The 25,439-nt window shown below is 37.7% G+C and overlaps 1 protein-coding gene across 1 annotated transcript in view; it reads right to left on the bottom strand.

Annotated features, from left to right (window-relative positions):
• The window catches only part of NEB (nebulin), a 225,939-nt gene that overhangs the window by 75,406 nt on the left and 125,094 nt on the right, over positions 1–25,439 (bottom strand). The window contains exons 65-75 of the mRNA XM_065880211.1: positions 24,695–24,802; positions 22,803–23,114; positions 18,550–18,753; positions 17,059–17,163; positions 16,805–16,912; positions 16,094–16,405; positions 5,610–5,813; positions 5,153–5,257; positions 1,222–1,326; positions 809–1,120; positions 3–107 (exon numbers count right to left, since the gene is read on the bottom strand). Of these exons, the coding sequence (XP_065736283.1) occupies positions 3–107; positions 809–1,120; positions 1,222–1,326; positions 5,153–5,257; positions 5,610–5,813; positions 16,094–16,405; positions 16,805–16,912; positions 17,059–17,163; positions 18,550–18,753; positions 22,803–23,114; positions 24,695–24,802 (1,980 nt within the window). The remainder of the gene's footprint in view (positions 1–2; positions 108–808; positions 1,121–1,221; positions 1,327–5,152; positions 5,258–5,609; positions 5,814–16,093; positions 16,406–16,804; positions 16,913–17,058; positions 17,164–18,549; positions 18,754–22,802; positions 23,115–24,694; positions 24,803–25,439) is intronic.

Below are 25,439 nucleotides of genomic sequence, written 5' to 3' on the forward strand. Positions count from 1 at the left end.
ACCTCACTGAAGATGTCTGCAGCGTGCTTGGCATGATTGACAGAAACAGAATCATCTGGCATCCAGCCGATCCCACGTAACCATTCCAAGTCAGCCTTGTAAATAGCCTGTGAAAATAAGACCAGGAAGAAGTCAGTGACCCTGGTCATATTTATTCTATCCATTGGTCTGATGGAGAAATGCATTTTAAGAATGACATACTCAAGCAGCCAGACAAGTAACATAAGTAAATTAACTATGAGGCCAGGTGGTATGACAAACCGGCTGGGGACTTATTTGCTATTTAAAGGGGGTTAGCCTCAATTCAGCTCCAGGTTATTGTTGCAAGGGCTAATGCATGTCTGGAGCTGCATCCTCTGATTTTTTTTCAATAAAAATGGGAACCCCTAGATTTGTACACAAAATTCCCTGATTTAAAAGCCTTGGCAACTTAATTCAACATTTAAAAATACTGTGTCAACTAAAATAGCATATCTGTGACTACATCCTGACCATGGACTGCTGATATATTAGTTACAATTTAAACCTCTGTTGCTACTTAAATTCTATTAAAATAATATTTTCAGAGTAGCTGTCTTTAACCGGAAACAGTTAAGAACTATATTCACACTACCACTTATTTCTTGATACAAAGTCCAGATCCTTCATGGCTCTGGTGATTTTGATACCATACTATAAGGTCTAACCAAAACCAAATTCTTCGCTATACAAAGATGTGAAGTGATGATGCAAGGATTTAATGACATAAACTTTCTGGGAGTCATGGGAAAATGATGCAAGAGCTCAGGCTAAAACGCAGCCCACTCACATCGCTTTGCAGATCGTAGGCTTTCCTGGCCTGAATCACGTCCTGCTGGTCAGGCACGCACATCCACTGGTGCAGGTAATTGCGATAATCAATGTCGCTGACCAGAGCCTGGCAATGTTTAGAGTGCGTGATGGAAAGCATATCCGGAGGGCTCTGGAACTTAGACTTCCATTTGGCCCAGTGCCGCCGGTACTCTCTTTCATTCTGAATCTTGCCAGCTATGAGGGCCCAGCGGATCTTGTTGTCATCCCTGGCTGTGAGGGTACCCACGTAGTGTCCCTTCTGCTTCTCATGGTCAAGCTTGTATTTATACTGGAGACAGAAAAACAAAGCAGATGGATCACAGCATGAACTCTCAGTGTACCTAGGGCATTTGTTTGAAAAACTGAGGAGTTAAACAAGGCCATACTCACATCACTGGCGATCTCCCTGGAGGCCTTGGCGGCCTGGATGGGGATGGCGTCCAGCCGTACATCACAGCTCATCTTCATCTCATCCCAACCTTCGCGGTAAATTTTCTGAAGAGAAGGAAAAATAAGGTATCGTTCCAGATTCAAACTTACTAATGACTCCAAGGGTTCAAGTAGAATTAATATCAGAGGGGTGCCATTTTTGAAGTCCCAGACCAGTTTAAAAAAAGAATAGGTGAAAGAATCATTCTGTACCAATGTACTGGAGAACAAAATCATATCTGGAATCCAAAGATCTGGGCTGCACAAGAGTTCTTTCTTTTCTTTTTTTTTTGAATTATAGCTTTGATGTAGCTGTTCATGGTTTATGTGAAAGGGTTTATCTGCCTCTTGTATTGGTGTATTAGTGGCACTGGGATATGTTTAAGTTCAGACATTGGCAGGCTAGTATTGAATTTCTCTAGTTTAATAATTCTTTAATTCAATTTTTAATCTTCAGAATTATAAACATTTTACATTTGAGTTTTTTTCCTCTCTGTATGGTTTCTTAGATCTTCTAATACGATTGATGATGCATATTGTTTGGGAATGTTAGATTTTCTTTCTGAAGCACCATTGGATGTAACGGCTATTTTCTCAGTGCAGCACTGTTTTGTTTGTAAAGAGAAGTCAGTTAAAGTAGTGACTGATTTACAGATAGCCTTCTAAAAACATACTCACATTTAAGTGGATACCTTCTGTACTGACGATGTCAGAAAGACTCAGAAATAAGAGTAATTTAAATGTATAAATCAGAAATCATACCTATCACTATGGGAGCTTGAACAGTTCAGAAAGGAGAAGTGAATTTCAATCACTGACAGTTTCATGGCCTTTTCATATTTGAAAAATGAGTGCTTAGATAAATTTTGTCCTTGTAATGGACAAGTTTTATATGAATTTTCATTCAAGTTTTTGTATGAATTTTGGGTGGTCCAATTTTAACATTTGACTTGTTTTTTTGTACAAAAGAAAAAAGTGTTCTCCACATTTAAATGTATTACACTAGAGAATATTTCATGCAAATTTGTAACTATGTTATTTAAACTTTTAAAATTTGTTTTATTACATATACTGTTACACTATTTTTTCTTATGTATTTTTTTTGTTTATGTGGTCAAATATATTTTTTATTTGAACTACAAAAAAAATTGGGCTTGAGACCTAACTTCTTCACGTACTAATTTTGAGAATGTGGGCAAATTCCTTAATATTTTTAAGTCTCAGCTTTCCCATATGATACAAACAAAATAACAGTCTTACCCGTGTGATTAGTGTGAAGATTAAATGAGTTAATTTAACATGGATTTGCTTGGTTACCCATAAAATGATATACAAATATTCTGCAAAAGTTGTACTTTCTAAATGATGGAAATAATTTAAAATAGTGGATTTTATCGAGATTATACTACTGGCAACATCATGTATGAAGAAAGTGTATATTTTGGTTAACATTCAAATAGGATGTTTGATTTCTTCCAGAACAAAAGTCATTCTCATTAGTATCTAAATACCTAAATTTAACAACTTTACTTTTGGCATAGTTTCAATTACTAGTCTTGTTTTTATCATGATATTAATGGTAGGGTTCTGGTATTTCCAGCTGAGAAACTTATCATGTAAAAGAGAGCCCACGAGACTTTCAGAATTCCCCTGCCAAAGATACCTATGGCTCAGAAGGAAGAGGGTGAGGAGACTACACTGCAGTGATGAGCTGGCTGTTTCTTCATCCAGTCACTTGGCAGTAAGAGTACACTGCACCATATACTGATTCTGGTCCAAAAAAGAATGTAGCAATGCCTCAAAATTTTGTTTTCTTCCCAGCCCTTGGAAAAAATTAGCTCCCAAGAGGCTCATTACAATAGAGTTGGTGGTGCAGTTTGGCATAGGGTGAGTAATCTTTGCTTGGAAGGCTCCTTCTCTCACAAAGATTTATTATGTTTTGAAAGATGCCAAGTTCCAAGCCATGGTGGACTGCATTAAGGTAGTATCCTTCTTCTAAGGTCATACTTGTTCTACACACAGAAAAATCTCTGTGATCTATGAAGGTGGTACATTTCTTGAACTTTCTTAAACTGTGAAGCTAGCCATGTAAGCGAATTCTCTTTTTATCTAATAGACTTTTTAGTTGATACTCTTCCTTTCCCTGGACATGTAATGATTTATTCTGCAAATAATGATAATTTTGCCTTGTTCTTTCCAATATTTATCTCTTATACTTATGTAATTATTTTGCTGTGAATAAGAAGCTTATCACTTAGCTACTTCCAGCAAATATTAATAAATGGTAATGTTATGGGTATCCTGACTTGACTGAGAAGCTTACTTACTTGAGGATGTGGCTGGCCTTTGATATGAGATTTATTCTTAGTTATGACAAGAAAATATTCATTTATTCTTATTTTGCTAAGATTTTATTTTAAAAAATAAGAATGGATATTGGATTTGCTCACACCTCTTTTTAAAAAATTTCTTTTAATTCATCAGTATTTATTTATTTATGGCTGTGTTGGGTCTTTGTTCCTGCATGGGGTCTTTCTCTAGTTGTGGCAAGCAGAGGCTACTCTTTGTTGTGGTGCGTGGGCTTCTCATTGCAGTGGCTTCTCTTGCTGCGGAGCATGGGCTCTAGGTGCGCTGGCCTCAGTAGTTGTGGCTCACGGGCTCTAGAGCGCAGGCTCAGTAGTTGTGGCACACGGGCATAACTGCTCCGCGGCATGTGGGATCTTCCCGGACCAGGGCTCGAACCCGTGTCCCCTGCATTGGCAGGCAGATTCTTAACCACGTGCCACCAGGGAAATCCCACACGTCTTTTTTTTTTTTTTAAACATCTTTATTGCAGTATAACTGCTTTACAATGGTGTGTTAGTTTCTGTTGTATAACAAAGTGAATCAGCTATATGTATACATATATCCCCATATCCCCTCCCTCTTGCGTCTCCCTCCCACCCCTCTAGGTGATCACAAAGCACCGAGCTGATCTCCCTGTGCTATGCAGCTGCTTCCCACTAGCTAGCTATTTTACATTTGGTAGTGTACGTTAGTCCATGTCACTCTCTCACTTGGTCCCAGCTTACCCTTCCCCCTCCCTGCCACATGTCTTTTTAAATCTAATACAATGAGCATATGATTTTTCTCTTTTGTTTTATCACATCATTAGGTTTCTGAATACAGAACACTCTTGGCATTCCTGAATGAACCCTAGCTGTTTGTATCATATCATATTCATGTGTTACTGAATTTGATTTGTTAATATTTCATTTAAGATTTTCCCCATTATTAATGGTCTACAGTTTTCATTTGTGGAACTATCTTTGACAAGTTTTGATAATGGTGATGGCTTTCCTTGTTTCATTAGGCTGTCAGTTTGTTTATTTTTTGAGGTTTGGAAAGAATTCCCCTATGAAATCATTCTGCCTGACCCTGATATCAGAGAGGAGGAAGGAGAGTCTTTAATAACCTATTAATTTCTTGCAATATGTTTTTATTCTTTTTCTGGGCTCAATTTTAGTAATTTATAACTTCCTTAAAAATCCCCTATAGATCTGGGTTTTAAAATTAATTTGTATAAAGTTGTGAAAAGAACTCTCATAATTATTTTGTGCTCTTCTGAATCTGTTGTTAATTCCCCTTTTTTCTTTGTGTGTCTCTTCATTCCTCTTTCATTATCTTTCTTGTCCTTGTTCCCTTCTCTCTTCTGTCATGTTGACATTGCTTCACCATAATTGGCCTTGCCCAGTGACTGAAAGCCAGGGGTCTGCCCCTCTCCTCACTCCTGGTCAAGGGCCTCCTTGCCCACTCAATCTTCTCTTCCCTGGCTATGAAGAGTTCCCTAGTGATATCTTCATACCAATCGGGTGACTTTCCAAACAAAAAGGGAGGCTGTTGCAGTACTTACATTGCTCATATTAAGAGTGTTGGCTCTAGCGAGATTAATTTCTGGAGTATCTGGCATTATGTGGATCGAAGTTTTATCCACGTCCCAAGCTTCTCTGTACTTTGGCTATGGAAAGAACCAATGATAACAAAATTACTTCACAATTTGTCATTTTGCTAGTTGTAGTGCACAACTTTCGATTTTTCTGATCCAAAATCTTTTCATACTAAGGTAAAAGTTTCCAGAATCTTTTCACATAAGTTACTCAAATTTGATATGAAATCTGTATTAATACCTTTTATTCATACTTCGAGTTTTGGTTTAAAATTAGTAAGCAATAACAAAACAACTGTATCAATATTACTTATTAAAATCTTTGCTATCATCAATATTATTATCTTACAAATGGATTACCAGGTTAATTATCATTTTCTATAACATGAACTTAATTTTAATATAGAAGAAAAATGTGACTTACAATACTAATATTTTCAGCATTTGATTTAGCAAGAACAACTTCAGGTGTGTCAACGATACTTGTGTACTTGAGTTTCACCACAGGTGTCCGATAGACACTGTCTTGTAGGATATGCTGGGCATTTTTCACTCTCAGTACTTCGGGAGACCCTTCGGGCACCCAGCCGATGCCACGCAGCCACTCCAAGTCAGCCTTATAGATGGCCTGTTTAAGAAAACAAAGTTAGGAGAGGCAGGGTTTTGTTTTTTTTTAAATCGTGGTAAAGTAAGGAAGCAGTTTTTCATGTTGCATTTTCTCTTCCGCAAACAATGATAAAGCCGAGCATGGGCCTGACAAAAATAATTCCTCATATGCATAGCAGTGTTTTGTCCTACTTTGTTTTCCGTGGCAGGGGCTCTGTGTTGGGGTGCCTATGCATAGTCTAGAAAGCAGAAGGATGCAGAAGGAGTGCTTTGCTTAGGGGATGTGTGGAAGATTTTTGAATATTTTGGTAATCATCACACTAGCCAAGGTGGACTTTTAAAGCAATAATAATAGGCTCTCCAGCAAGTTCTCCACACAACAGCCAGAATGATCTTTACAAAATTCACCATTCAGATTTGATGTCACAACATACCCCCAACCTATGGTTTCTCACTGGTCTCAGGATAAAGATCAAAATCTTAACATAGATTAGAAGGTGATGATGGTCTAGCATCAGTCCCTACCTATTCTTCCAGCCTCATTTTATACGTGCTTCCCTTTTACCCATGTGTTCTGACCACACTGGCCTTTCAGTTTGTGGTTTGCATACCACCCCTTTTGCATACATTGGTCATTCTGCAGGAATGCACCCTGTGTCCTCCTCATGGAACAAACTCATGCTCTCCCTTCTTACTCCTAAATCAGCGCTTTCCCAGAGAAGCTTTCCCCACCTCATTTTTCATAGTGCCATGATCATTCTTCCTCAGCCATCCCATTTTTATGGATATTCTCTAGTTAACATCTGTTCCTTTTCATCAGTGTGAACTCCCTAAAGTCAGGAAGTTTGTCTTGTTCTTCTTTATTCCCCATTGTAACTTTAGGGCTTAGCACAAGACCTGGCACATGGTGTGTTTAATAATTACTTTTAAAGGGATAATTAAGAATGTAATCCTTACTTCCACAATTTTGATCTCAACTGAGTTTTCTTTTTCCAAGATAGCACTTCTCTTTGAATTGGAATTTGCATTTTCTTGGCTGTCTAAACCTGTTTGGTCAGGTATATGTTAAGTGGTTAACCAGATATAATTGCTCTGTGTGAAACACCAACTATTAATTTCATAAAATAACCCACTGTGTTCTTCAGAAATGGTATTTTAATAACTGTTTAATAGGATACAAATATCAAACTAAAATAAAGAGTAAGAGGAGTGAAAATGTAGGGAAATTTCTACCTTAATGAAGAATGTTATATGTTTTAGTGTGTAAAGTATTGTGGGTACCCAAAATTTGGGAGAAGGGATTCTTGAAGAGGATTACATACAGGTTTTGAAGTTTCCCTTCCTCATTCTTTAAGAACTTCATTGATATGCATTCCTTAATATACTAACGTGGTTCAGGATAATGAGGAGACTGAATTTATCTAGAAAGGGTACTAAATCCACTGGTTGGGAATTCGTTTCAAATGATGGATATACTTTTCTATAACAAACTCATTCATTATGAGAAAACATCTCCTGAAGCTTAAGGCAACCATGTTCAGATAATTAAAAGAAGGTATTAATTCTGTACAAGAAACAAACATCCTGATGGAAGTCATCATTTTCAAAAGATTAAATCTGCAAAAAGATAAGTAAATCTAAAAATACTTTAGGTAAATTAATAAAACAGTGCTGTGAAGAATACCAAGTTCAGGGAACCTAGTGAGTTTGGAGTGTGCTGCTAACCTTTCAAATTAATTTCAAGGAAGACAGCCCCTATCATTCAATTGAAGAACCACGAAGATGCCTATGTTTAATAAACTACAGACAGTGCACACATGAACAAACCTATAGAAAAATTCTGGTAGCACCAGTAGCAATGAAGATGAAAACCCTCTGAATAAGCCCAGCATTAAGGCTTGTGATTAATAAACTTGGTAAAGTACTAAAGGGAAGTAAGTGCTCAGGCAGGGAGAATTGCATTTTCCTCAGCACTGGCAGGAGTGACCGGGCAAAGCTGTGGAAGGCTGTCTTCCTGGGCAATAGCTCACCCCTCAGGCACCACAAGCAACAACTTACATCACTCTGCAGGTCATAGGCTTTCCTGGCTTGGATCACATCGTTCTGGTCAGGAAAGCAAGACCACTGGTGTAGGTAGTGGCGATAGTCCACATCGCTTGCTAACGCCTGGCCTTCTTTGGCAGCATTGATGGACACCATGTCTGCCGGGATGGTGATCTTAGCCTTGTGGTCATTGTAGGCCTTTTTGTACAGCCTGTCATTCTGCATCTTCAACACACTTGCTGCCCAGACCAGTTTAGGGTCTTCCTTGGCATTGCGACACCCAATGTAATGACCCTTCTGTTTCTCGTAAGCAGTTTTGTATAGATACTGGTGGATGTGAACAGAAGAAAGAAGAATTGTTTCTCCAAACTCACTTTTTCTAGACAGCCTACTCAAATAACTCCATCTCCCTCACATTACCCTTTTTGGGGCACTGCTTTTCTTTGAATTCATACTATAAGTTTTATACTTCTTGATACATTGGTTTGTCTTCTGTAAGCATGAAAACGTTGTGAACACCTCAAAGGCAACAATGGTGCGTCTGGATTCCAATATAGTGTTGCCCACTGTTTCCCAGACTTCAGTCACTGTTTGCCATTCTCACATGTTTTGCTACAAAGCACCACCTGTACTTCATACTTTACTTTGTCAACTTGATTCTTTGTCTAAATAAATATATTTTAAAGTTTAAACTTATTTAATATTTTTATTTTAAAATTTATACTCCTATTTAAATGGGAAAAAAAATCAGTATTTTTCTAGCACACATCAAAACCAACGTAACTATTTTAAAAATGCTTGTCCATGTACTGCATAAAATTATCACAGGAACCACCTATGTATGCTGCACTTCAACAAACAGTAGAGTTCTTTGTACCCACTGGATCTCTGTAAGTGTTCATGCATTAACTGATATTGAGAAGATATTGAAAAGAAAATAAAAATCTGTGCTTAAACATACGGAGAGCAGAACCAAGCAGAGAAGTTAAGTGGGTCATCAAATTGTTGTCAAAGTTGTTCTTGAATTGGGGATTTTAAAGCACGACACTAGTAACAATGCCCTTCATTCCATTAGATATAATTCCTGGGGAATTAAATTAAATATTAGTACAGTATTAACTCTCTGAGTGTCTATGAATTAGTGTTTGTTAACGCTGGGCAAGGAGGAGCTCTCACATCACTGGCAATATCTCTGGAAGCCTTGGCATGCTGGATCCCGATGGCATCTGCTCTCAGGTCATAACCCGTTATCTTGACATCTTCCCAAGCTTGCTGATACTGTTTCTGCAAATGGAGATTGCAGTGCCACAGTCAATATGAAGAGGAAGCTACTGAGTCAGCATTACTGATGTGTTCAAGAATATGTTAACAGTTACGATGAAAAATTAATCTCCCCTTAAGATTTATAAAATAGACTGGTTTCATACTGAACTTAAGCTCCAGTACATTTTTAATGACATGTAGTAAAGTTCTTTTCCACTAACTTTTTTTTAAAGAAGGGAATTTAAAAGATAGTAAATCATGTGAAAATGAGAAAAATTATACATATTGTTTGGCTTTTAAAGGGAAAAATCAATGATAGGCCACTAAAAAGAGAACTAAGTATTACTATACATGCATATATATGTTTTGATGTTGTGTGTTTGGCATAAACCACTGCATTTTTCCTTCCAAAAAAGATAAGGACACACATCTCTATATTATAAACACATACGTAGGTGTGCAAGCACACACAAATGACACTTATCATTAAAGAATAGAAGTAAAAGGAATATTAGGGAAATGCCTTTTGCTAAATGCTCTCTGGAGCATTTTGATGAGAGGTTTGGTGAGGCAGAGAACACTGTGTGAAGCAAGTGGATGTGCAGGGCCTTACGTTGCTGATGTGCATGGTGTTCATCTTGGACTGCAGCATCAATGGAGTGTCAGCCGGTACATTCACATTTGCCTTCTCTTTGTCCCAGGCGTCACGATACAGTGGCTGGTAAAAATGAAAAACAAAGGATTGGTGATGAGTAAATAAGCCAATTACCACATGAATAAAATTACAGGTACAATTAAAGGTTTTCTTTGGATGTGTTCAGATGTAAATGGAGATCACATTTTTTTTTATCTGTGTTTTTATTTAGAAGGTGCCAAAAGTGACTTCAGCAAGAAGAATACATTCATGTTTGCTATAATATAAATGTAAAACGAGTCAGAAACATGATAGTAAATAGATCCTCTTCTATTTATTCACATGCAATTATCTGGCAGGTAAGCTCTCATTGCAGGTGATTATGATAATCCACATTGCAAATCAAGTCCTGGCTTTCTTGGCCTAAATAACTGTCATAATGTCTAATATTGGGGCTGCCCCTGGACCTTTCAACTTATTTCACCGTTGAATAGCAGTAAAAAGGTGGCGGTTTTGTGATCATTGTATTAACTGGTGGACCTGTATTACAGGCAAGGTCTACAAAATGTGTTCAAGGTGTACTTCAGAGAATATAGAATATGAAGATGCCTACCATACTTATATTGACCAAAGAATTATCTAAACAAATGAAATGTTGATGCCGTTAATTGATGGGCTATATGAAATTCTATCTGCATACATGAATGTTCAAGATTCTAATCCTGGTGTTAGCAGTTTAAAGTTCACAATTATAATTTTTATTGAGAGTTCTTCAATGTGTCTGAACATAGCATCAATTGACTTACCTCACTGATCTGTACAGCATTGATCTTTGCCAGAATAACTTCAGGGGTATCAACAATGCTGGTGAATTTGAGGGCCTCAGGCCTTGTGCGATACAACCTTTCATTCAGGAGATTCTGGGCATTCTTTACTCTCATCGCTTCCACGGAACCCTCTGGCAACCATCCAATACCCTTCAGCCATTCCAGGTCTGATTTGTACACGTTCTACAAGAAGGAGAGGACCACAGAGTACAGAAGAGTCAATTTGCCTACTAGAGCATGATGCCAGCAAACCACACACAACCTCTACTTAAACCAGCTGGGTGGCCAGTCCCATGAAACTCAAGGATCAATATTAGATGTTAATATTTGAGTGTTACATCTCTGGCACACATCTCTGGGAGAAGTTCAGAGTATCCTACAGGAACTGGAGCAGGGCTAACAACTAGCACTTGTGGAATGACAGACCACAATGGCACATAATTTTGTTTTTATGTAAGGTTGAGCTTCTGTGCTCACTACTTGAAATCTGCCTTTTATGTGCCACTGGGGATAATTTCTGTAGGAATCTGGGAGAAAAAGTTTCTTAGAAGCATGTATAATAAAAAGCAAAATACATACTTATATCTATGTACACCTCTCCTCTTTCTCTCTCTCTAAACATATTATTTAAATATATATATATACACACACATTTTTCCTATGTGTGCCAGATAAACTTGAAATCCAACATTTTTTTATGCTTACATCTGTTTCTGACATTTAGATACCTGATCATGCAAATGTAATGGATCAGGACAACTGGGATTGAAATTTTCTACTTAGTTACATAGAATAAGAGAGTGATTTTCATCTGATGAGTAAAGTCTTATAAGAAGGAATCCTCTATAAGATAGAAAATATTCAGGAAAACTCTGCAGAAAAATACAGAATATGTTAGATTCTATTAAGATTACTGTTTAAATTACATCCTTAAGGAATATTCTGTGATTAAACACATAGACACACATCTCCCCAAGAGTCTGGAGACAGGATACGCACATCGCTCTGCAGTTCGTAGGCTTTCTTCGCCTGGATCACATCATTCTGGTCTGGCAGACACGTCCACTGGTGCAGATAATTGCGATAATCAATGTCGCTAACCAGGACCTGGCATTTCTTGGCCTGAACAATGGACATCATGTCCAACGGTGTATTGTAGATTCCTTTAGACTTCTCATAAGCTTTCTTGTATTCTCTGTCACTCTGGATCTTGGCAGCATGTATAGACCATACCAATTTGGGGTCATCTTGTAGGCTGCGGAAACCCACGTGGTGGCCCAGTTGCTTACGGTAACCTTCTTTGTATTTGTACTAAAGTTGTAAAAAATAAGATAAAAAGACATATGGACATAATGTATGAAGAGGACTTTTCATTAAATGGTTTTGGAATATTTTTTTAGCCTCAATGTAAATTGGCTCAAATTGGTAGTCATTATATATTTTAGTTCTCTTTAAGGAAATTAGGGCTATTTTAGATAGTTTCACAGAGGACACGAACAAATCAGGAGGGAAATAGTATGGTGAACAAGAGTAATAAAAAAATAATAGCTAACATTTACTAGCAATCACTATATGTCAGACACTATTATGAATGCTTCAAATGTATTAGGTTGATTCATATGAAATTGCTGAATTTTTTGGTTAAAAATAGTTGAATCGTGGCAATTATAACCTCATTTAATCCTCAGAACATCTCTATGATGTGGATATTAGTATTATCACATATTTCAAATGGGAAAAGTAAGGCACAATGGGGATAATCATTGTCCCTAAGGTTGCCTGGCAAGTGGAAGGTCAGTATCAAGGGTACTGAAGGTACTTCAGGTAGGAAAAAGTCATATGTGTGGTTTTGGAGACAGACATGAAAGGAGCATGCTTCAGGAATGGAAGACAAGGCTGTTGGTTTGAATCAGCAGATGACAACAAAAGGCCTGTGGATAAGAGTTTCCACCTATTCCACACTTGTTCTCAGTGTCTTAGGACAAGAGTAAGATCATTTCTGTTTCTTTCTTATATTTGGATAACATGGGAAAGTTTGGAGAAACGGGAGAGAGAGAGAGCTGGGAATAATGCAGATACTATGGATTGGCTATGCCTTTTCAGAGATAAAAATGAGAAGTAAGAAGGAAGAGACAGCTGGATACTAAGACAAAAACTAGAGGAGAATTTGAAGAAAAGGAACAAAGGTAGCTTAAAGATTTGGAGCTGGGGGGCCTTGGTAGAATAATTATTTTGACTGCTGGTACGTTTTAAAACTACTGTTAAATGAACTTCAAAGGGTTACTCAGAGGAGTATACATACACCTCCAGCATAAAATCTTGTATATAAAATGTGATCTCAGTCTTAAGTCTTGTATCAAACTTTCATCTGTGATTTATATTTATGGAGAATGTCCCAAAGATCTGTGGGATAAAATCACATTGTATTGGTTCTTGAATTTTTCCCCAGAATTTGGTATAGATCTTCATGATATTTTACTTCTACTTAGAAACAGCTTAGAAGGTATTTACACATATCCTTCACCTATGCTTACCTCAGTGTTTTTCATCCCATTTTAATATTTTAAAATAAAGTCTTTAGCACAAGGCAAATGCAATTGTTTGCATAGAATTAAAAAAAAATCAAACCAAATCAAAATTCTTGAAAAATATTCTATTTGTTGTATAGAGAAGAAAATCCACAAGGAAACAGAAGGAGCTGTACCTCACTGGCAATTTCTCTGGAGGCTTTGGCATGCTTGATTTCAATGGCATCTGCTCTCAAGTCATAGCCTTTCTGCTTGGCCTCATCCCAGTCTTTCTGGTAGAGTTTCTATTGAGGGAAAACACAGGTTTGCTTACAAGAATTGAAAATCAGTAGACATATTCAAAGGAGTCATGATATGAATCACAAAGCACAATGTAAATGAAGGCGGCATAAGAAAAAACAGTCGCTTCTGAGTCCTTCTTTTGGTTATTGCCTATTTACTTTGTGGAGTGCAGGGTACTTGTGACTACAATTTTAAAGCTAAACATCTAAATCTACTAATATTTGAATTATTTGCATTCACCACAATATAGTACAATGTGAAAATATCCCATTATACAGTAATGGGAACTAAGAATCAACTGTGAACCTAGAGAACCTTCATCAAGTAACTATATAAGACTTGATAAGATTTTTTCCCAATGTTGCCCTTTGACTTTTCAAAGGTCCCTGCTAAAGGGATGTGACATAGATATCATACCTATCCTACACTTTGCATATAATTAAAAGTCTGACTTTTCTTATGGCCTTGAAATGTCAAACAAGAAAGTTCTGGATCAACCAAGAACCTATCAAGACAATAGAGACTGTTATCTCTTATACTTACTTGTGTAAGAGGCACTTTACTAGGGATTTCATTCCTCTCAATTAATATACAATGAAACTGAGCTGTGGACGTTGGATATAGGACAATGATTCCAAGGTTGAAAGAAGGACACCAGTGAGATTCAGGTATCCCACCTCTTGCAGTGCAGGGGCCCAGATATGTATCGAAACTAATGTTTGAAAGAGAATTTCCATTCATACTGCATTGGGAATGGTAGCCAAAGAGGAAGTATCTAGCACCCAAAGCTGTCAACATTTCTAAGGCAGGTAATTTGTCCATTATAACACACCCCATAAGCTGACAGATATTGTCCCATAAAGACATTTACACTTCATATTTATGCCTCTTACATTGCTGATGTGCATGGCATTGATTTGGGCTTGCAGTATGACTGGCATGTCAGAAGGAATGTTTATGTTGCTTTTATCTTTATTCCAGGCTTCTTGATATAGTTTCTGTGGAGAGAAGGAAAATATTATTTTAATACAGCAATAGAGATGGATATCTAAACATTAAGCCTTAGCAACTATTTAACCCGGGAAAACGTTGTTATAGGTTTGCAGTGGTTAGTTTTTTGTGTCAGCTTGGCTAGGCCAGCATACCCAGGTATTTGGTCAAACATTATTCTACATGTTTCTGTGAAGGTATTTTTTAGATCAGATTAACATTTATACCAGTAGACTCTGGGTAAAGCAGATTACCCTCTGTGATGTGGGGGCTTGTTCAGTCAGATGAAGGCCTTAAGAGAAAAAAGACTGACCGCCCCTGAGCGAGAGTAATTCTGCCAGCAGACTACCTTGGGCTTGAACTGCAACTCCTGCCTGGGTCTTGAGGCTGCTGGCCGACCCTGCAAACTTTGGACTTGCCAGCCTCTACAATCATGTGAGTCAATTCCATTAAAAAAATCTCTCTCTCATACCTCTTATTAGCTCTGTTTCTCTGGAGAACCCTGACTAATACAGTGTTCTACCATTTAACATGTAGCATTATGCCACAGGTTTTGTAATAAGTATTTGCTTTCCTGAGTTGTAATGGAGTGACATTTTTCACTTTAGTGCTTCCAGGTCTGTGTGTGAGGTAGGGGAAAGGCGCCTTGGCATTTGTCAGAGTTCTACTTAGCATGTGCCTTCACTAAACTAAACTAAGAGATTCTTAGAGTTGCTCCAAGCACTTTAAGTCTTGGAAGAGAAACAATCTACTTTCTCTGTTTCATCCACAGATGCTCCGTTTGGGTGGCATCTTCTGAGACGAGAGTCCTGCTAAAGGAGAGCCTGGCGGTAGGATGGTTCTTACCTCACTCATTTGCAGAGAATTGGCTTTTGCCAGGACAACCTCTGGCGTGTCGACAATGGAAGTGAATTTCAAGGCTTCTGGGCGTGTCCTGTAGAGCCTTTCATTCAGCAGGTCTTGAGCACCCTTCACCCTGGTCATTTCTACTGAGCCTTCTGGCATCCAGCCAATGCCACGCAGCCAATCCAGGTCTGCTTTGTACACATTCTACAGAGACATTAGACAGAAATATTGTTCCAAGTGCTAGACATAGCATCCCTTAATTGGAAAGTAAGTTCACGGGGTTGAGGGGCTGATAAGCACAGGAGATGGTGTTTCCAAAAAAGCAGGACCTGAGATGTTACATGAATCAGGGGTTTCAATATCCATGACAGAGTAATTTGTAAAAGCATAATTTTTTATGCTAGCCATGAATAAGGATAAAATGGTAATAATGCTAAATTTCATGGTAATTATTTGATATTTCAAAAAATTATATAACTGAAAAACAATTTAAAGATATTGTGTCAAATCTCATTTCATTTTCATCCTGTAATAGGATGAAACTCTGTTTAGTGTTTTGGATATAGTACAATAGTGGCAGTTATTTTTTAAATGTTCAGATAATTTACGCTTATTTGAAATATATTTTCATTGCCAGACAGTACAAAGGACATGAAGAAAATAGTCTGGAATCTAAGCCAGGGAGGACATGACCTAAGTAGGGTTCTTCATCTATGTTCTTTGATTCCCATAACATAACTCCTAAATATGGGTTTTGTTTTAACAATGTGAATGGCTCCCCGAGGTTGTGCAGTGAGCAACCCATGGGTCTGTCCACATAGGCACTGTCTGTACAATTAACAAATCTATGTCCTCCCACTCCTCCTTTCCCAAAGATCATGTTACGTACATCACTCTGTAATTCATAGGCCTTCCTTGCTTGGATAATGTCGTTTTGATCAGGTAAGCACGTCCAGTGATGCAGGTAATTTCGATAATCAATGTTACTGACCAGAATCTGACATTTCTTGGCCAGCAAGATGCCTAACATGTCCACTGGGCTACTGAACTTGGTCTTCCACTTCTGGAAATCCTTCTTATACTCTCTTTCACTTTGAATCTTCCCTGCATGTATGGCACACATAATCTTGGGGTCATCTTCAATGCTCTGGGCTCCAATGTGGTGGCCTTTCTGTTTCTCATATGCTTCTTTGTATTTGTACTAAAACATAAGAAATATATGTTTAAAAGCCCAGTTTTAAAACCATATGCATGCTGACAGTTAGACAACATGAAAACCCACAAGCAAATGGATAAGAATTTCATATTTTGAATATTTTGACATCTCTGAACAATTTTAAACTGTTTTATGCTGTCATAAACGTAACAGTAGTGTAATCATATATCTTCACTGCTGAAAACTTTTCCTGCAACAACTCTAACTACAATTTTAAAATGTGTTTTCAAAATGTGTTTTTCTTCTCTGAGACAACAAAGGGAAAGGTCTTGGAAGGTAAGAAGCATGACTTATATGAGGAAGCAGTTACAAACTGTGGACTACCAGCTGCACTGTGGTTGTTCAGCAAGGTGAGACCAAGGGGGTTAGACAGAGAGCGCTTACGTCACTGGCAATGTCTCTCGAGGCCTTGGCACTCTTGATGGGAATAGCATCAGCTCTCAGATCATAGTCCTTCATCTTTGATTCATCCCATCCCTTGGTGTAAAGTTTCTAGGTGGAGGATAATACACAACAGAAAAAGAAAAGAGTTATAGAAAGTTAACAGGCCACTTCCAGTAAGGAAGGTGGTAAGATAGAAAAAGTATTTTAATTACTCCTAGACTAAAGGCTGACTTAACAATCAGGAAATCTCTTACTTGGCTTATATTGGCAGAATTGCTCTTGGCCAGCTTGATTTCTGGGGTGTCCGGCATCACGTGGATGGAGGTTTTGTCAGTATCCCAGGCTTCTGTATATAAATGCTATGGGGGAGGTGAGGTAAAACTCTTTGTTAAAGCCAATACATTGCAGTTATTATAAAATTTAACTCATTTAACTGTAAAATAGCCTTTGAAAACTTATGTGGAGGTGAGGGAAGCAAAAGGGTATGGGGAGAGTAAATCATGGCAATATTTAAACAGACATATAATCGTTTCATAGCCAATGTAAAGCAACATCATCTCAATTATTGATTCTTTTCATCCAGTGACTCTCAAGCTTACTCACAGAACCTTCAAGGATGGAGCTTGGCTATAGAACTATGATATAGTAGAAATCCCTAGACTTCAGAATCAATCCCAAGGTCAAACCCAACTCCCCGATGTCCAAGCTGTGTGATCTTGAGAAAGGTACATAAAGCCTCACATGCCTCATTTTTTGGAGGGGGATAATCATATCTTTCTCATTAAGTATTTTTTTAAACTTTATACTTACCTCTTTTTTTTTAAGTTGGGGTGAAATTGGTGTATTACTTTATTGAGTATTTTTTCGAGATTAACTGTAACATATGTAAAGTGCTTGAGTCATAGTAGGCACTCAACAAATTTTATGTTTCCTATTGTTATTATCACTGCTGTTGATGAGTGTGGTACAGAATAGAGTTTCTGGAGTTTTAATACCCCAGACGTTGGAGTTTGCTATCTGAGAGTCAATTTCATATTCTGCACTGAGCCCTCATTCTCACTACCCAGATATTTGGAAGACATTCAGGCAGGTGTGGGAGAATTCAGAAAAGTTCAATTCAATCTCAGCTGTGCATATTAAGGGCCTACCTGTTGGATAAAGAAATTAGCCGAGTATAAATAAACAGATTGCCAGCACTCTGGAGGGAAAAAGTGATCATCGATCTTGTACAATAAAAATGAAAGCAGCAATAACATCTCACTTTCCAAAGTGGGATTTCTACCACCTATGGTTTTGGAAGCAAGTAATTTGAGTTGTGCACTGGCACTGCTATGCACACTGTGTTTCCAAGACTTCTGAACAAAATGCAAAACGACTGTATATTTTTTTACAGGATGGATAAAGAGATGCTGATGCCTTGAGTCTGCTCTGCCAAGCAGAATGTGCAGAGAAAAGTAATGCATTTGTGGATGTCTCTGGGTCACTGCTCAGAAGAGTGTATGCCTTACTGCAGAGAAATTGTCCTAGGCTGTACTTCCTCACCCACCCAGAGAATGAGGGGACACAGGGTTGAGAGAAGCATGCAGGTCCAACTAGGATTCAAGCACATGCTCTGTTGAAGGCCTGCATGAGAATTAGGCCCATCACCTCTCCTTTCTCTGGAAATCCTCTAGGACATTTCTCACTTTATAAGCCCAGTCTGTGGAAGGTATGACACAGGCAACTGGCAAAAGCTGGAGACTCACCTTGCTCATAGTCAGGGCATTATTCTTTGCCAGGACAATCTCTGGGGTGTCTGTAATGCATGTGAACTTGAGCTGGTCTGCGGGCTGGCGGTACTTCCTGTCACTCAGGATTTCTCCTGCTCTCTTCACATTCTCGACCTCCACAGAGCCAATGGGCACCCACCCAATGCCTCTCAGCCACTCAAGATCAGCCTTGTAAATAGCCTGAAAATGAAACAATGTCAAATATGTGCAGAAATTACCTCCACAGCCTGATGTCTAATCTTGATTTAGCATGGTGTATACAGATGGTGTATAATTCTGCATCTTGTGTAAATTTCGAGGAAGACACAGGACTGCCTTACTTTGGTATAGAATGGCTAGTCCAGCACTTTGTCCCTGAAGGTAGTCAATGTTTGCTGTTTTAAAGACCTATGAAATCTCTAATAATATGTGACTTCATCAATGAAAAACCATTTTAAGGAAATTCCTGCCTGCCTCCTGATACAAAGTGTTTATTTTCTGATTTGATTGCCTATACCTCTTTGTATGGGAATAATTCTCTGTTAGAGTATAGTTTGTTCCTATCTCGTTGGGCAGGGGCCTTCACAGCCATTGTGCACCAAAAGAAAGGATGAACACTTCCACATGCTGAATCCACGTGTTTTCTCGGGACAACAAAAAGGGATCTTTTTTCAGATGATTCTATACTCATGTTTCTAAGCCAAAGAGTATATATATTTTTATTCTTACTTATCCTCAGTCCCTCTTCTTGTGTTGCAGTTCAAGTAAAAAAAAAAAAAGATATTTTATCCTGCTTTCATGTTTCTTCTTTGAACTTAAATAAATTGGCTGAAGGAGAATTTTTCTCATAAGTAAGAGTAACAATTCTTTTTGTTTTTATGGCTTTTTGGGAAACTCTTTTTTACAATGCCACCACTTTTATCATTCTTCCAAAAGTGACTACTTGTCAGAGCCTGATCAAAAAACAAGGAGCTACTATACCAGTAAGGTAGTATTTGAGTCCCAAGGACAATCTACTGGCTGACAACAAAAATACTTAACGTATTTCTAAGGAGACACTGTTTTCAGCTTCTTAGAAAAATTGTCTTGATATATATAACTCATTCTTATATTTCCTTCCACAAGCTATAATAGATATTTTCTATAAGTTAAGTAGTCAGAAAAATGATAATGCAATAAATTCATTTGGAAAATCCGGTTGCATTAAATCAGGATTTCTTAACCTGGCATCAATGAACTTAGATAGAAAAAACATCTTTATTTTCATTAACCTCTAACTAAAACATAGCATTTCTTTTAGCTATAACTGTAAGCAACAGATTATGGTAGTATTAACACTACATGGAATTTTATCAGCAATAGAAGTCATAAATATTTTCATATTTTATTACAGTTGTTGCAGACATCTTGCATATTTATGTTCATCACTTCTTTGAAATTAAGCTAGTTTTACACCCACTGCTAGATCTTTTTATTTAATGTGTTAATAAAAAGCATATATATTACCACACTGTTGGGGGGAATGTAAATTGGTGCAGCCACTGTGGAAAACAGTATGAAGGTTTCTCAAAAAACTAAAAATATATTGGGTTGTTTGTTTTTTTAATATTGAGCTGCATGAGCTGTTTATATATTTTGGAGATTAATCCTTTGTCCATTGATTCATTTGCAAATGCTTTCTCCCATTCTGAGGGTTGTCTTCTCGTCTTGTTTATGGCTTCCCTTGCTGTGCAAAAGCTTTGAAGTTTCATTAGGTCCCATTTGTTTATTTTTGTTTTTATTTCCATTACTCTAAGAGGTGGATCAAAAAGGATCTTGCTATGATTTATGTCAAAGAGTGTTCTTCCTATGTTTCCCACTAAGAGTTTTATAGTGTCTGGTCTTACATTTAGGTCTCTAATCCATTTTGAGTTTATTTTTGTGTATGGTGTTAGGGAGTGTACTAATTTCATTCTTTTACATGTAGCTGTCCAGTTTTCCCAGCACCACTTATTGAAGAGACTGTCTTTTCTCCATTGTATATCCTTGCCTCCTTTGTCACAGATTAGTTGACCATAGGTGCGTGGGTTTATCTCTGGGCTTTCTATCTTGTTCCATTGATTTATGTTTCTGTTTTTGTGCCAGTACCATATTGTCTTGATTACTGTAGCTTTGTAATATAGTCTGAAGTCAGGGAGTCTGATTCCTCCAGCTCCATTTTTTTCCCGCAAGACTGCTTTGGCTATTCGGGTTCTTTTGTGTCTCCATACAAAAATGGGCAGACCTAAATAGACATTTCTCCAAAGAAGACATACAGATGGCCAAGAAGCACATGAAAAGCTGCTCAACATCACTAATTATTAGAGAAATGCAAATCAAAACTACAATGAGGTACCACCTCACACCAGTTAGAATGGGCGTCATCAGAATATCTACAAACAACAAATGCTGGAGAGGGTGCGGAGAAAAGGGAACCCTCTTGCACTGTTGGTGGGAATGTAAATTGATACAGCCACTATGGAGAACAGTATGGAGGTTCCTTAAAAAACTAAAAATGGAACTACCACATGACCCAGGAATCCCATTACTGGGCATATACACTGAGAAAACCATAATTCAAAAAGACACATGCACCCCAATGTTCATTGCAGCACTATTTACAATAGCCAGGTCATGGAAGCAACCTAAATGCCCATCGACAAACGAATGGATAAAGAAGATGTGGTATATATATATACAATGGAATATTACTCAGCCATAAAAAGGAACGAAATTGGGTCATTTGTTGAGATGTGGATGGATCTAGAGACTGTCATACAGAGTGAAGTTAAGTCAGAAAGAGAAAAATAAATATCGTATATTAATGCATATATGTGGAACCTAGAAAAATGGTACAGATGAACTGGTTTGCAGGGCAGAAACTGAGACACAGATGTAGAGAACAAACGTATGGACACCAATGGGAGAAAGTGGTGGGGGGTGGGGGTGTGTGTGATGAATTGGGCGATTGGGATTGACATGTACACACTGATGTGTATAAAATGGATGACTAATAAGAACCTGTTGTATAAAAAAAAAAAAATTAAACAAACAAAAGACCTAAAAATAGGAGTACCTATGACTCAGTAATTCCACTTCTGGGTATACATCCGAAAAAAACAAAAACACAAATTTGAAAAGATACAAGTACCCCAAAGTTCATATCAGTATTACTATAATTGCCAAGATATATAGAAGCAACCTAAGTGTCCATCGAGAGATGAATGGATAAAGAAGACGTTTATATATATACATAACGGGATACTACTCAGCCATAAAAGAGAATGAAATTTTGCCATTTGCAACAATTGGGATGGACTTGGAGGTATTATGCTAACTGAAATAAGACAGACAGGGAAAGACAAATACTGTATGATATTACTTACATGTGGAATCTAAAAAAACAATAAACTAGTGAATATAACAAAAAAGAAGGAGACTCCCAGATATAGAGAACTAGTGGTTACCAGTGGGGAGAGGGAAGGGGGGAGGGGAAAGATAGGAGGAGGGGATTAAGAGGTACAAATGATTATGTATAAAATTAGCTACAAGGGTATATTGTACAATGCAGGGAATAAAGCCAATATTTTATAATAACTATACGTGGAGTATAACCTTTAAAAATTGTGAATCACTATATCGTGCACCTGTGACATAATATTGTACATCAACTACACTTCAATAAAAAAGCATCACATATTTAGTTTAATTTTTTTCTCCTGATAATCTAATTTTATTTATTTTTAATTTATTTTTAATTTTTTATTATTTTTTTATTGAAGTATAGTTGATTTACAATATTGTGTTAGTTTCAGGTATACAGCAGTGATTCAGTTATATATAATTCAGTTATATATATATATTCTTTTTCAGATTCTTTTCCATTATAGGTTATTACGATATGAATATAGTTCCCTGTGCTATACAGTAGGTCCTTGCTGTTTATCTATTTTATGTACAGTAGTGTGTATCTGTTAGTTCCAAACTCCTAATTTATCCCTCCCCTTGCTTAGTATAATATTTTGATAACCATATTTCGATGTAATCGGTTTCTTTTGAAACCTGTGTGTGTGTGTGTGTGTGTGTGTGTGTGTGTGTGTGTAATTTTATGCATCTCATGACGCTGTCCTGAGAAGTTATCCATAGGTTTCACCAGGCTGGCAAAAGATTCCACAGCACAAAAGTTAGAACCCCTTCTTGAAACCTTGCTAAAGAATATTAAACCCACTTACATCACTCTGAAGGTCATAGGCCTTCCGAGCCTGAATGACATCATTCTGATCAGGCAGACAGGTCCATTCATGAAGGGGTTTCTTATAGTCTACGTCGCTTACAAGGATCTGGGACTTCTTGGCCAGCACCACTCCCAGCATGTCCACTGGGCTATTGAACTTGGTCTTCCACTTCTCAAAGTCCTTCTTGTACTGCCGGTCACTCTGGATCTTGGCCATGTGGATGGACCACATCATCTTGGTGTCATCCTTAACATTTTGGGCCCCAATGTGGTGGCCAAGCTGTTTGCGGTAGCCTTCCTTGTACTTGTACTGAAAAAAGAATAGAGATATAAGTCTCATGATAAGGACAACTTATTTATATCACATTTCATAGTTTCATAGACACATTATTTCTTTTGATTTTCCCCACCACTAGTGTTAGGGAGAAAGTTTAATATTATCAACTCCATTTTATAAAATAGAAACCTGAAGCCTCCAGGAGTTAAGTGATTTGTTCAAGGTCACATCATAAGCAGGTAGCAGGGCTGAGACTAGAATGGAGAGCTTCTGACTCCTAATATTTTCCCCTTCCACTAAACTCTACTGCCTAGTTTACATTTGCTTAACAAGTAAAGATAAAACATCTTGTACGATTTAAAAGAGCATCTACTTAATTTAAAGACATGACTGTTTTTTCTAAAAATGTTTTGATATGATGAATATTTTAGAATATTTCCCTTGTAATCAGAATTTATGGTGAATTCCGTGGTCAAGGATACAGGCTACATTTAGAAAGTTTCACCAGGAAATACCTCCCTTATTTGCCGTCAATTTCATTGAACTTTCAACCATGAGAGAGTAATACCTTGGGTTAACACTCTATCTACTTTTAAAATTCAAGAATAATACTTTATGGTCCATTTTACCATGAGATGGTCACAGTGTGGGCTTCTCTAGGTTAACAGCCAGAAAAAGTTTTTATAATGGAAGGAATGAAGCATATGTCTAAGGTCTGGGACACTTCCAGAAGAAGGAAAGTCTGGATTTGGGTCTTAAGGAGCCCTGGTACAGAATATGGGTACTGGACACCCTCAGGAGATGTTTCTCATGACACAGGAAGGACTAGAGAGGAGAGGAAAGTGAGTGCTGAGTAAAAGCTTTGCTTACTTCTCAACTTGTTCTTGTGTCCAGTTATGGGCATCTTGGTAGGAGAACTTCACTAAAGGTCAACAAAGGATTAAACAAAACTCTAAAATGTATGCATAATTAACATCTTCCCTTAATACCAGAGTAAACGGATAGAAGTAGTAGGAAAGAGTTCACATTTATGCTGGCTGATTTACATGTGCTACCAACGTCTTTAACAACAATGTTTTTTACAAACGTCTGGGTTATCAGCTGCTCAACTTCTGAGGCTCAAAAATATGAGCCCAGGGCTTCCCTGGTGGCGCAGTGGTTGAGAGTCTGCCTGCCGATGCAGGGGACATGGGTTTGTGCCCCGGTCCGGGAAGATCCCACATGCTGCAGAGCGGCTGGGCCCGTGAGCCATGGCCGCTGAGCCTGCGCGTCCGGAGCCTGTGCTCCGCAACGGGAGAGGCCACAATAGTGAGAGGCCCACGTACCGCAAAAAAACAAATTAAAAAAATAAAATAAAATAAAATATGAGCCCATTTTTAGTGTTCATAAGACACTTATTTTTAAAGAACATAACTCCATCTTTGACAGATTAGCAGGTATACTGGATGTAGTATCTTTTGTTTTCTTTGTTTTCACTTGCCATTTTGTACATGGGGGAGTCGTTAAAGGAAATTGAGACTTGCAGGCTAAATTTCTGGCAAGAAAAGCTGTAAAAGCTGCCATTTGTTACCATCTTTGAGTAAGAAATGCCTCTTCCAAAAACATCAACTTACATCACTAGCAATATTTCTTGATGCCTTGGCTGCTTGGATTGGAATGGCATCCACGCGCAAGTCATAGCCTTCCTTCTTTGACTCTTCCAAAGCAAGTTTATAAAGTTTCTGCAGAAAAAAGAATTGATCAATCATTACTCCTTTCATAAAAAATGAAACTATTTATTACTAAGCTTTCTCTGTCCTCATTTAAACTACACAGAATTAAGTATCAGTATGAGTTTGTAGAAAACTTTCATAGGTGCTCAAGGATTTTAAGGCACATGGTTTAAACTTTGATGTTTTATTGATTAGTAAATCTAAAAAGTTTTTTGGGGAAATCAGCATCAGGTTGCTAAAATTTTGTTTTGCCAAGCAAGCAAAACTGTAAAAAACAAAAACAAAAACCCAGCTATTTAGTGTCATGATCTTAATATAAAAGGAAGGCCATTTTTATGCCAAAGAAGGAGAAGGAATAAATACAGTATTTTTAAATTGAATATATTTGGATTTGTGAACAACTCAATGCGTTGTCCTTGTTTTCTCCCATTTTTCCATGGATTATCATCACAGACCTTGATTGATCTGTGTAGACTAGGGTTTCAGAATCCTCACTCTGATGAAAATGTTGGTCCTGAAGGAGATGGCTAGGAAAATGCTTGCAAATAACATTAAATGGTAACCAGAACACAATGAAGTGGCAAAAGAATACACAGTACGGTAACTCACTGTTTTAACCTAGTGACTGCCTGCTAAATAGTTGTTG

Source organism: Phocoena phocoena, chromosome 7 (genome assembly GCF_963924675.1).
Source record: "Phocoena phocoena chromosome 7, mPhoPho1.1, whole genome shotgun sequence".
Taxonomy (NCBI): domain Eukaryota; kingdom Metazoa; phylum Chordata; class Mammalia; order Artiodactyla; family Phocoenidae; genus Phocoena; species Phocoena phocoena.